The sequence below is a fragment of the Oncorhynchus mykiss genome, chromosome 3 (genome assembly GCF_057628025.1).
Source record: "Oncorhynchus mykiss isolate SJ-2025 chromosome 3, ASM5762802v1, whole genome shotgun sequence".
Taxonomy (NCBI): domain Eukaryota; kingdom Metazoa; phylum Chordata; class Actinopteri; order Salmoniformes; family Salmonidae; genus Oncorhynchus; species Oncorhynchus mykiss.
Window position 1 is genome coordinate 36,499,270 of NC_143024.1, and position 13,471 is coordinate 36,512,740.

At 45.7% G+C, this 13,471-nt stretch overlaps 1 protein-coding gene across 5 annotated transcripts; it reads left to right on the forward strand.

The window, feature by feature from the left end:
* Window positions 1-796: 796 nt before the first annotated feature.
* On the forward strand, window positions 797-9,945 carry LOC100136302 (BRD2-like). 5 transcript variants are annotated; one of them, XM_021581557.3, is made up of 12 exons: window positions 797-992; window positions 3,153-3,444; window positions 3,651-3,788; window positions 3,963-4,113; window positions 4,326-4,477; window positions 4,634-5,143; window positions 5,365-5,493; window positions 5,822-6,073; window positions 6,499-6,773; window positions 7,259-7,584; window positions 7,852-7,977; window positions 8,083-9,945. In XM_021581557.3, the coding sequence occupies exons 1-12, from the start codon at window positions 961-963 to the stop codon at window positions 8,208-8,210; spliced, it is 2,511 nt and encodes an 836-aa protein (XP_021437232.2). In that variant the 5' UTR covers window positions 797-960; the 3' UTR covers window positions 8,211-9,945.
* The last annotated feature ends 3,526 nt before the right edge of the window (window positions 9,946-13,471 follow it).

Consider the following 13,471-nt stretch of genomic DNA (forward strand, 5'->3'; position numbering starts at 1 on the left):
TTATTCAAAAATATGATGGTTCATTGATCAATATTTTAATTTCACTTGAGTTTTTCCACTTTACTAGTGAAACAGACTTTGAAATGTTTGGCAAATATCGAAAGGTTTTGTTATAAATTACCCATCAAGTAGGCCTAGGGGCTATCCCTTTAGAATGATGTGAAACAAATTGAGAAAATCAAGCTGTCTGAAAAATTAGCCATGTCATGACAAGATGTTGACAATAACTTATTTTAACGTCGGCATCATCATGTCACGACTGAACTGCCCCAAACTCCCACTGATGTGACAAATTATTTATATATATATATATATATATATATATAATTGGATACAGCTGATATAACCCACAAGTAAACCTGCCCATAGGCAACCCCAATAGCGGAACTGAAGGAGAATGAAGGTTGGAGGGCCAATACGTTAGGTGCCAGTGTGCCTAAAAGGCTGGTGATTTTCTGGCTGTTTTAGCTAGCCACCGTTAGCTACTTGGGGCTAACCAACCATTGGGAAATATTACCCAGTCATAACATGAGGAAGACCACCGGTAATAATTGTTTTGTATTTATAATTCGGAGTAGCTCGTAATAAGCATTCGGTTTCGTGAACGTAAAGATGGTAACAGTTATATAAACAAATAATCTGTGTTGTTTTTATCTAACTAGCTAGACTAGCCGCCTGAAGCTAACGGGACAGGATGTTCTTCTTGTAGGGTGTGGCATGTTAAATGACAGACAGCGTGGATAGCCAAACATAAGCTAGCACCTATGCGGAGTAGCCAATCGGAAGCAAGTATTACGAGAACCCCGACAGGAATTGCACGGAAACGACACGTGATATGTTTATAAAGCGGCAGGCGGTAGCTTTTCGGCGCCATTTCATTGTAGAACTGTTCGGCTTTTATTTAGTAGAAACATAACAGTGGACAAATTTGGAACATAAAAAGAATCCGGATCCATCCTGATGGAAACGGCCGTTAACCCGCCCCTTGACAGGTATCTTTAGGAACATTGTACCTTCAGGCTCGGGTCGGAACTGATTTTGCAGGCGTGACAATTAACACGAATCGGGACGGAATGGCTAAACCTAGTTAGCGAGTATTCACTGTCGGTGCATCAGCCTAGTCTTTTCTCAACTCTGACACGAACCAATTAAAATATTCCGTTGGCTAGTAAGATGTAAATATAGAGATGTGTTTTGTTCTTAACACCCCCTTAGATAGTTAACCATACATTGAGGTTGATATTGACTTATTGTGTGAGTCAACCTACTCAATAACTTAGTGCTGGGGGATTGTTTAGAATTGGCTGTGGTGATGAAACGCTTCATTGAGCGGCACTGCGCCACCGCCATTTTCCTGCTATAAATCTTAATGACAGAGAAATAAACCGAGCTAGGGCCGCAGATGTGCAATTTATTTGTAGCTTATTCAGTTGCCCTACCCCGGTTGTTTACTTTCTGATGTTCGCCAGAAAACGTTAGCGTCCTGGCTAACTAGATTGGTAGCTAGCTGGATTCAGTTGTTGACATGCTATGGTTCCAAGCTAACCAACTACGTTAGCGTTTCCACAAATGGTGTATCACATAAACAAGCTAGTAACATGAGGAGCTAATTGGATAGTTGTACAAGGGTTTAAGTCACAGGAGTTTGACGGTTTTGACTGACGATCCTGAGGGTCTGTTTTGGCATCGGTGTGTTTACACACACTCAAAAAGGCGGCGCGGCGACACTGATCCCAAGCAATGACTATAAATAAGCGCGGAAGCCTCGCCTCTCTGCCGGCTGAAATGATTGCCACAGTTAAGAATGAAAGCATATCACAATTTAACTAGCTAATGCATTTGATTATTGCCTATTACCGGTTAAGACCCACAAATCAAAGTGAATTCAACGAAAATACTTGGGAGATTAGGCTAAGTATAACAAGTACTCACAGAGAGAGCAGTAAACTGGGCAACATACTGTAATGACACAGAACCCTCGACCTTATAGCCCGAAGTCCAGCGCGCTATCGACTGTGCAAAATCATGCTCAAACGGCAGTCGATATCCGTGCTTATAAATTCAGGGTCGTTACACTACTCTCTCCTTTCAAAGAGCGCGTCCTCGCGCTAGCTTGCGACTCTACGTCTTATAGGAACGCGCTCACCGGCCAAGCACACGCACTGTCGTGGATGCAAGGTCCGATCACTTCTGACACCAATGGAATGAAACAGGCCTCGAACCCTCTACCTTCTAGCCAGAAGTCCAGCACGCTATCGACTGTGCCCCAAAAGCTAGCTCAAGCGGCAGAGTCGATATCACCCTGGGCTAGAAGGTCGAGGGTTCGAGACCTGCTCCCTGCCTGTTTCATTACAGCATGCTCGAGCCGGCAGAGTCGATATCTGCGCTTATAAACCCAGGGTTGTTACAAAACTATCAGTCTTTCCCCCTGGTTATTAATGAATAATATTATTAATGCATTGCCAGATACTTTGCAGCTCTTTCTCCAAACGTTTAACTTAACAAGGCCATGTTGTGTTTGGGTGTGTGTAAGTCCTGAGATGGAAAATCAGCTCATGAGCTTTGCCTCCCTTTGTGTCAGTGGGATGGCATGTGCATGCTGTGTTAGCCCTGGGCGACTGGGATAAAATTGGCAATCTGGTCCACACAGTGCAAAAGATGTAAGCGAATAGAGGGAGAACCTGCATGTTGTCACTATTCTACCACTGAATGCAAGTTTAACTGCCCTCAATTTCCCATCCAGTGATCTGGGTTGCCGGGCTGTGCCAAAAGTGGCAGCCTATTGATAGAATCCTCATTGCATTGGTGAGGGAGCAGATGGCAAAGGGCCTGTGCTGGCGAAGGGTTCCTTCCTAATGCTTTCCTGCTTGAATTGTGTAGCCTGCACTTAAAAGTTTGTCGTCATGAAGGTTGGCTTACAATGCACAATTAGTTGACTGTATTGACACTGACTGTAGGGCAATGAAGTATCGCAAAGATCAGGCACATTGTAGCTTACTACTTTTGAAATGCCAGAGCTGAGGGATAATTTTAGCATATGATTGAGGTTCTGTATTTCTCCCCTCATACATCCCCTTCTGTCTTCCCACCGCCTGTCCTGTCTATCCCACTACTTCAACCTCTCCCACCCTCTGTTCCTCTCTCCTGGTCAGCAGCTCTCTGGGAGTGGTGGGGCTGTCTGGCGGCGGGATGGAGCACCATGCCTCGGGCCAAGGCAAGCGCATGCGGAAGCCCTCGCTGCTGTATGAAGGCTTTGAGAGCCCCCAGCTGCCGTACGCGCCGCCCCCTCCCCCGGTCCAGCCCCCCGTCAGGGACCCCGGCCGGCAGGGCTGCATGACCAACCAGCTGCAGTTCCTCCAGAAGGCTATGATCAAATCCCTGTGGAGGCACCATTTTGCCTGGCCATTCCATGAGCCAGTGGATGCCTTCAGACTCAACCTCCCAGTGAGTTACACTGTTTGTTTATAAACAAGTGTAGAGATTAGTGGTCACCAACAGTGGTCCTAGAGAGCCATAGGAGTTGCAAGCTTTTACAACCCACCACCATGTAGGCCTACACCTATGAGCATTTGTACATAGTTTACATCCTCGCCACACCACCTTTCAACTGTCATTACTCTTTTTCTTCATTCCATTCTTTCTTATTCTAGGATTATCACAAGATCATCAAGCAGCCCATGGACATGGGAACCATCAAGAAGCGGCTGGAGAACAACTACTATCGCAGCGCCAGTGAGTGCATGCAGGACTTCAACACCATGTTCACCAACTGCTACATCTACAACAAGGTATGGCCATAATATTTACATATGTGTAGGTCAGGCTAATGCATCAATGACAACATACCTAATATATTAATCTAATTTATCACAAGGCCTTTCCATATTCACAGCAACTGTAGATGTACCGGTGTTAACTGGATTTAGATTACAAAGTGCCTGTGGCCTCTTCTTCTCTCCCAGCCCACAGATGACATAGTGCTGATGGCCCAGTCCCTGGAGAAGGTGTTCCTGCAGAAGGTGGCCCAGATGCCCCAGGAGGAGATTGAGCTGCCCCCTCCTGCCCCCAGGGGCAAACCGGGCAAGCCTGGCAAAGGAGGCCGCAAGTCCAACGGTGAGTCACTCTGGAGATTGTGGTGGGGAAAAGCAGGCAAGAGCAATGTTCAACGATGGGTTGGTGGATGTACTGTGTATGTTTGGTAAAAGATTAGTTGGAACAACCTGTTTAATGTGTAGTGCACTGTACATCTTTGGCCATAATATTCTTGGCAGTGTTATCACCATGGGTGTGTTCTTGGGCCTGATTTTTCTCTGCCCATCTTACAGCGTCAAAAGCTCACCAGGTCCCTGCGGTGTCCCAGTCAGCATACTCCTCCTCTGACACGGGTGACTCAGACACCCCCCCTCTGACCATGCTGCCCAAGAGTCTGCCCCCCACACAGCTGCTGAGCCTGCCCCCCACACTGCCCACCGCTAAGGTACCTCAACACACTTCACTCAAGATGCTAAGACCTGAATAGGAACTTGCTATAGTACTGTACATTGTATTGATGCTACACACTTGTTGCTGCTGCCTTCACACTGTATATTGGCTATAGAATACCATACTATAACTCTTCTCTCTCCCTGTGCAGAAGAAGGGAGTGAAGCGGAAGGCGGACACCACCACTCCCTCCACCATGATAACCATGCCCCTGGCCGTAGGAGGGGGTCGGATGGTGGGCCTGGGGAAAGGAGGCCACGGGCAAGGCCTGAGCCATGACCCCTCCACCCTCTCCCTTACCTCCCTGGGGGACATGGACCCCCCTCCCAGCCTGGTTAGAGGACCCATGGGCCCAGGGGGCCCCGTTCTGCTCCAGCCCATGATGGCTGGAGGCGGGAAGACCCTGGCTCGGCGCGGTGGCAGTGGACGCCCCATCAAGCCCCCCAAGAAAGACTTGCCGGACTCTGTGCAGCCAAAGGCGCCACGGCGGGCCAAGCTGAGTCAACAGCTGCGTTACTGTAGCAGCGTGCTGAAGGATCTGCTGTCCAAGAAACACGCGGCCTACGCCTGGCCCTTCTACAAGCCCGTGGACGCCTCGGCCCTGGGCCTGCACGACTACCACGACATCATCAAGTGCCCCATGGACCTCAGCAACATCAAGGTCAGCTTGCAAGATAGAGATGTCACATTGCCTTGACTCAATGAGAACTGAATGTGGCTGAAATACAAATTTCATGGATTATTACCTCCTATCTTCTCAGATTTGTTTTGCGTGGATATCTGTCACAGTATGAAACTAAGGGGGCTTATCCCTATCTGGAGTCCTCTCCTTTATATGTTGGAGTTTAAAACAGTCTTTTCTCTCTCCCATCTTTCTCTCAGAGGAGGATGGACAGTCGGGAGTACAGGGATTCGCAGCAGTTTTCCGCTGACGTCCGACTCATGTTCTCCAACTGCTACAAATACAACCCCCCCGACCATGACGTGGTGGGCATGGCCCGCAAGCTGCAGGTGAGCTCGGTTCTGTCAACACAATTCCCCCTGGAACCCTTAGTTCACCTTTGTTGCTTGACCTCTGTCAACTGCATGCTCAGGGGGTTTCACCAGGAATGACTGCGATATGTGTTAGTCTACCTTGGCAGATTGCAATGACTGAACGTCACTGGATAAGTCTACTTATTGTCTAATCTATAAATAGTTTTGACTCCATTTCTCTGTCCTGTCCCTACAACTTTGTTTCTTGTGATAACTGTTATTACTGTGTAACAAAACAAAAGGGACATGATCCACAATGGAGTAAAAAACAAGCTCACTCCGTTTTGTCCATCTGTCCAACTAGGACGTGTTTGAGTTCCGCTTCGCCAAGATGCCTGACGAGCCCCTCCAGCAGGCTCCTCCCAAGTCCCGAGGCATGGGCGGTGGCATGGGCACTCACGCTCATGGCGGCGGTGACTCCTCGTCTTCGTCGTCATCGTCGTCCTCCTCCTCCTCGTCGGAGAGCGAGCCCAGCAGCGAGAGCGAGAGCAGCTCGGACAGCGAGGAGGAGCGAGCACACCGCCTGGCCGAGTTACAGGACCAGGTGTGTACACAGGTAGACTCAACCCCCCGTTCACCGAACACACCGCACCACATACCTAACACAGGCCAGCTTTCATCTACACACCACAAGCATAGACTGCATCAAGAGTTTTAGACATCTCTCCAACACAGGTATTTCTAATATTCAGACAAATCCATGCTAGTATGCATACTTTCACTCATTTGGTGTACATGTTTATACAAGTACTCTCTGTGTTCAAACATGTATTTTCACAAGCCTGCTATTTGCTGTATTTTCTTACTGTTACACTCTTTGGTAGGCCGTCATTGTAAATGAGAATTTGTTCTTAACTGACTTGCCTAGTTAAATAAAACATTTAAATAAAATATCACAGTATTCCTTCATGGTCTAGCCATATAAGTGAAGTGTATTTGTCCAGTTGAACACTCCACCTCTGGTCTGCCCCCTGGTCACAGCTCCGAGCCGTACACGAGCAGCTGGCAGCCCTCTCCCAGGGCCCAATTGTCAAGAACAAGAAGAAGAGAGAGAAGAAAGACAAGAAGGAGAAAAAGAAGAAGAAGAAGCCGGAGAAGCGAAGCCGAGGACGGCCCAGCACGGTGGTAGGGGGTGAGGACTGGGAGATGCCGATGACCAAGCCGGTGAGGACTCCGAAGAGTAAATCCAGTAGCAGGAGCTCAGCTCCCGCCTCCTCACAGGGCAAGAGAGGCCCTGGCAAGAAGAAGGGCAGCAAGTAAGCACACACTGACCTCAAACACAACCGTTCTCTTTGCTTTTATTTGCTGTTTTCAGTCTCATTTTGTAGACTTTCACATTGCTTCCTCTTCTACCTTTTCTGTTTCCTCACTTTGCTTTTTAAAAAGTTTCTTACACCATTTTCTTTCATCACAATCCAATTTCCAACTTGACCTGCATTTGTTTCTATAGAAACTGCAGTGGGATTGCAGAGTACAGATTATTGTATGGGGCAGTATATCAAGTTAATTTTGATAAGAGATGAAAATATGATGAATTGAAGGTGATTTAAAAAAAAATGTAAATGTGTCAATGTAGGTTGTCATTATATTTGGCGTGGGGTCACGAGAAATGATTACAAAAAAAATGTATAATTGGGTCCCCACAAGTTCGGCGTGAAGAAAATGGGCTCCGTGCTGGAAAAGTTTGCATACAATTTCTCTAGGACTACTCCACGGCCTCTAACAGCTTCCCTCTCCCTAGAAACACCAAGAAGTCCCAGGCTGCTACCATGCCCTACTACGCCCCGCCTGCATTCTCCATGCTGCCCCACTATGACTCCGAGGAGGAGGAGGAGACGTCTCCCATGTCGTACGACGAGAAGCGCCAGCTGAGCCTGGACATCAACAAGCTGCCCGGCGAAAAGCTGGGCCGCGTCGTCCACATCATCCAGTCCCGCGAGCCCTCGCTGCGCGACACCAACCCCGAGGAGATCGAGATCGACTTTGAGACGCTCAAGCCATCGACGCTGCGCGAGCTGGAGCGCTACGTCATGACGTGCCTGAGGAAGAAGCCCCGTAAGCCCTATGGTGAGGGGGAACGACTAGAAATAGCTAATGCTAGTATGGTGTGAATGGGAATGCATCATGTTGTCACTGCAGACACTTGCTAATGCCTTGTTATGCTACAAAGGACTGATGCTACAAGCTGGTGCTGTGGTGATAAAATGCTACATGCTAGCGCTCTGATTGACTAATACCATACAAAAGGAACCAGTCTTTCACTATGGAATGTTTGGATATGTATGTGAGGGCTGAGTATGTAACCTTTAACCTGTCTTCCTGTCTGTGTAACAGTGAAGAAAGGGGGCCCCGGCAAGTCCAGAGAGGAACTGGCCCTGGAGAAGAAGAGTGAGCTGGAGAGGAGGCTGCAGGATGTCAGCGGACAGCTCAACTCTGGCAAGAAACCCCAGAAACCCAAGGGTGAGAGCCACATGCACGCAGACACACGGAACTGCTGTTGCACATGTAGCATTTAGCATTGAGATAAATACTAATCCTATTACCCCCTTTGTCTCTCTCTTGCAGCGGAGAAGCTCAGTGGCGTGGAGCCTCACGCCCAGCCCTCCCGCCTCAGTGGCAGCAGCTCCAGCTCGGACTCTTCCTCCTCCTCGTCATCCTCCTCCTCTGACACCAGCGAATCAGACTCGGGTTGATGAGACAGTGGGAGAGGGAGGGAACCCCCCCCCCCCCCCGTCGAGCTCAGGGACATGTGGCAGCCCCAGGACGAAGTCTCCTGGGACAGTCAAGGGAGGGAAAAGAGTGCCCCTCTCTTGAAAGGCACCCCAGCTAGAACAATCCAAGATGAATGATGGTGGGATTAGGGTGGAGGACACGTGAAGGTCACTAAAGATACTGAAGACCAGAAACATATTGAGAGTTCAGCCAGGTTTAAGAACGGCTGCCATGTTAGAGCCTTTATTTTTGAAATGTTGGTAATATGACAATACGAGAGCGCCTCTGACAGTTCCCTCTGAAATGACCATTCAGGATAATGTATATCCAAGTCTTTACTGTGTTGTGGTGTCAACAAATTGCATATCTGCTTTCACTGGACATCTTCATAGCTTTTGAAACTATCAGAAATAAACAGCGCAGAAGCGTCAATCATCACTTACAACGGCTATGGAGGAGGAAGTGGTGCTCTCGGAATGTTCAGACAGAAACCGCATCGGACCAACTGACTGCACAAGACCCCCAACACAAACGCCTTGTTATCCCTCTCCTCCCTGTGTAAATACTTGTACAATTTATCTATGTTTCTTTTATAAAGAATAATTTTATGGCGATCCCCCAAAGAGGGAGACTGAGGAGTAGTGAAAGGATGTGGAGAGATGTGCTCAGCCCCATGTTAGACACTTCTTGATGTGCAATCATAGATTGATAAGAACTGAATGGGTATAAGCAGTATGGCAGAAACCCCACTTTGCCCTTCCGGAAAGCTATGTGGAGTGAGTATTGTAATGCTTACACTTATCTGTTCTCTCACTACGAGGCCGTCACTGTCTAGTGGTCGATTTTTTTTTAGATCTGGTAGTTGTCTTTTCTGTCAAGTCTTATAGCTGCAGTCACGAGTCGGTACTTTTTGTTGTTGCTTTGTTTCATTTTACATCTGTTCTTACTGCTTACAGACCAACATTCAGCTGGATATAAAGTTCAGAGGCAGGAGAGTTTTATTTCCATTCCATATGTTACTCTTGAGAGATCTAACTAATGAAACGTGTTCTACATGTATGGCACTTACCATTAAGAAACAGCCCGTGTGTCATTTCTCAGGAAAGGAGTGGGTTTCTTGATGGTGACACTGCAGTCTTAATCACAGCGGTCGTAGAAACTGATCGGTTTGCAGTTCTAAGCCACTCTGTTCATTCTGTTTGTGCTTAAAGGAAAATTCTCCCAATCATTTGTCATTTTGTTTCGTTAGTCCACTGTTAATACAGTTCCACAATGTTTTGTAGGTCAGCCATAACGTTTTATAACATAGAACATTCAGAATACAGTCAGTGTCACAGTATGATGTGCTTTGTAAGCGAACTGTTGGTTAGCTGTTACATCACCATGTACACAGGAGCAGACATCCTACGTTGAAGTCTGGACCAAGAGATAGACCAGATGAGATGTATAGAAGCTAGGCTGTTAGATCTCTAAGGAAATTGTGTGTGTGTGTATATATGTATAGTACTGTATTTCAGTGTTTCTTTCTACCAGTGAGTCTATTTTCCTGTCTTGCTTTTCTTTTATACTCTATATTTATCCTCCTCCGCTTAGTCATGCTTTATTATTCCAGAACATGTCCTGAACATTGTTTTGCCTCCTGGTTGACTGGCATGCTTCTGAGCAGCAATCCAGTCATTTGAAAATTGTATATATTAAAATGAGACCTTCTATAAAGCCTTTTCTATTTGTTTGTAATATGTATACACAGTACACCCCTATTTATACAGTACCTATAGAAAGTATTCAGATCCCTTGACCTTTTGCACAAAGCATTGTTCTAAAATTGATTGAATTGTTTTCCTCATCTACACACAAGACCCCATAATGACAAAGCAAAAACAGGTTTTTAGAAATATTTGCTAATTTATCATTTTAAAATATCACATTTACAGTGGGGCAAAAAAGTATTTAGTCAGCCACCAATTGTGCAAGTTCTCCCACTTGAAAAGATGAGAGGCCTGTAATTTTCATAGGTACACTTCAACTATTACAGACAAAATGAGAAAAATCCAGAAAATCACATTGTAGGGTTTTTAATGAATTTATTTTCAAATTATGGTGGAAAATAAGTATTTGGTCAGTAACAAAAGTTTATCTCAATACTTTGTTACAGTGCATTGCGAAAGTATTCGGCCCCTTGAACTTTGCGACCTTTTGCCACATTTCAGGCTTCAAACATAAAGATATAAAACTATTTTTTTGTGAAGAATCAACAAGTGGGACACAATCATGAAGTGGAATGACATTTATTGGATATTTCAAACTTTTTTAACAAATCAGTCAATTATTCAGCTGTAAGTCGCTTGGGGTATGTCTCTATCAGTTTTGCACATCGAGAGACTGACATTTTTTCCCATTCCTCCTTGCAAAACAGCTCGAGCTCAGTGAGGTTGGATGGAGAGCATTTGTGAACAGCAGTTTTCAGTTCTTTCCACAGATTCTCGATTGGATTCAGGTCTGGACTTTGACTTGGCCATTCTAACACCTGGATATGTTTATTTTTGAACCATTCCATTGTAGATTTTGCTTTATGTTTTGGATCATTGTCTTGTTGGAAGACGAATCTCCATCCCAGTCTCAGGTCTTTTGCAGACTCCATCAGGTTTTCTTCCAGAATGGTCCTGTATTTGGCTCCATCCATCTTCCCATCAATTTTAACCATCTTCCCTGTCCCTGCTGAAGAAAAGCAGGCCCAAACCATGATGCTGCCACCACCATGTTTGACAGTGGGGATGGTGTGTTCAGGGTGATGAGCTGTGTTGCTTTTACGCCAAACATAGCGTCTTGCATTGTTGCCAAAAAGTTCAATTTTGGTTTCATCTGACCAGAGCACCTTCTTCCAAATGTTTGGTGTGTCTCCCAGGTGGCTTGTGGCAAACTTTAAACAACACTTTTTATGGATATCTTTAAGAAATGGCTTTCTTCTTGCCACTCTTCCATAAAGGCCAGATTTGTGCAATATACAACTGATTGTTGTCCTATGGACAGAGTCTCCCACCTCAGCTGTAGATCTCTGCAGTTCATCCAGAGTGATCATGGGCCTCTTGGCTGCATCTCTGATCAGTCTTCTCCTTGTATGAGCTGAAAGTTTAGAGGGACGGCCAGGTCTTGGTAGATTTGCAGTGGTCTGATACTCCTTCCATTTCAATATTATCGCTTGCACAGTGCTCCTTGGGATGTTTAAAGCTTGGGAAATCTTTTTGTATCCAAATCCGGCTTTAAACTTCTTCACAACAGTATCTCGGACCTGCCTGGTGTGTTCCTTGTTCTTCAGGATGCTCTCTGCGCTTTTAACGGACCTCTGAGACTAACACAGTGCAGGTGCATTTATACGGAGACTTGATTACACACAGGTGGATTGTATTTATCATCATTAGACATTTAGGTCAACATTGGATCATTCAGAGATCCTCACTGAACTTCTGGAGAGAGTTTGCTGCACTGAAAGTAAAGGGGCTGAATAATTTTGTTGATTCTTCACAAAAAAATACAGTTTTATATCTTTATGTTTGAAGCGTGAAATGTGGCAAAAAGTCGCAAAGTTCAAGGGGGCCGAATACTTTCGCAATGCACTGTATATACCCTTTGTTGGCAATGATAGAGGTCAAACGTTTTCTGTAAGTCTTCACAAGGTTTTCACACACTGTTGCTGGTATTTTGGCCCATTCCTCCATGCAGATCTCCTCTAGAGTAGTGATGTTTTGGGGCTGTTGCTGGGCAACACGGACTTTCAACTCCCTCCAAAGATTTTCTATGGGGTTGAGATCTGGAGACTGGCTAGGCCACTCCAGGACCTGAAATGCTTATTACGAAGCCACTCCTTCATTGCCCGGGCGGTGTGTTTGGGATCATTGTCATGCTGAAAGACCCAGCCACGTTTTATCTTCAATGCCCTTGCTGATGGAAGGAGGTTTTCACTCAAAATCTCAAGATACATGGCCCCATTCATTCTTTCCTTTACACGGATCAGTCGTCCTGGTCCCTTTGCTGAAAAACAGCCCCAAAGCATGATGTTTCCACATCCATGCTTCACAGTAGGTATGGTGTTCTTTGGATGCAACTCGGCATTCTTTGTCCTCCAAACACGACAAGTTGAGTTTTTACCAAAATGTTATATTTTGGTTTCATATGACATTCTCCCAATCTTCTTCTGGATCATCCAAATGCTCTCTAGCAAACTTCAGACGGGCCTGGACATGTACTGGCTTAAGCAGGGGGACACGTCTGGCACTGCAGGATTTGAGTCCCTGGCGGCGTAGTGTGTTACTGATGGTAGGCTTTGTTACTTTGGTCCCAGCTCTCTGCAGGTCATTCACTAGGTTCCCCCATGTGGTTCTGGGATTTTTGCTCACCGTTCTTGTGATTATTTTTACCCCATGGGGTGAGATCTTGCTCTACGCCCCAGATCGAGGGAGATTATCAGTGGTCTTGTATGTCTTGCATTTCCTAATAATTGCTCCCACAGTTGATTTCTTCAAACCAAGCTGCTTACCTATTGCAGATTCAGTCTCCCCGGCCTGGTGCAGGTCTACAATTTTGTTTTTGGTGTCCTTTGACAGTTCTTTTGTCTTGGCCATAGTGGAGTTTGGAGTGTGACTGTTTGAGGTTGTGGACTGGTCTCTTTTATACTGATAACACGTTCAAACAGGTGCCATTAATACAGGTAACGAGTGGAGGACAGAGGAGCCTCTTAAAGAAGAAGTTACAGGTCAGTGAGAGCCAGAAATATTGCTTGTTTGTAGGTGACCAAATACTTATTTTCCACCATAATTTGCAAATAAATTCATTAAAAATCCTACAATGTGATTTTCTGGATTTTTTTTTCTAATTTTGTCTGTCATAGTTGAAGTGTACCTATGATGAAAATTACAGGCCTCACTCATCTTTTTAAGTGGGAGAACTTGCACAATTGGTGGCTGACTAAATACTTTTTTTGCCCCACTGTACATAAGTATTCAGACCCTTTACTTAGTACTTTGTTGAAGAACCTTTGGCAATGACTACAGCCTCAAATCTTATTGGGTATGACGCAAGAAGCTTAGCACACCTGTATTTGGAGTTTCCCTATTCTTTGCAGATCCTCTCAAGTTCTGTCAGGTTGGATGGGGAGCGTTGCTGCACAGCTATTTTCAGGTCTCCAGAGATGTTCGATAGGGTTCAAGTCCAGTCTCTTGCTGGGCCATTCAAGGACATTGAGACT

What these genes read in the sequence shown, in the direction of transcription:
- LOC100136302 (XM_021581557.3), top strand. Translation starts at nt 961, where the DNA reads ATGGAAACGGCCGTTAACCCGCCCCTTGACAG. An exon ending in ACTGCTACATCTACAACAAG is followed by an intron (nt 3,789 to 3,962) that starts GTATGGCCATAA and finishes CTTCTCTCCCAG; the next exon opens with CCCACAGATGACATAGTGCT. An exon ending in AGGAGGCCGCAAGTCCAACG is followed by an intron (nt 4,114 to 4,325) that starts GTGAGTCACTCT and finishes CCCATCTTACAG; the next exon opens with CGTCAAAAGCTCACCAGGTC.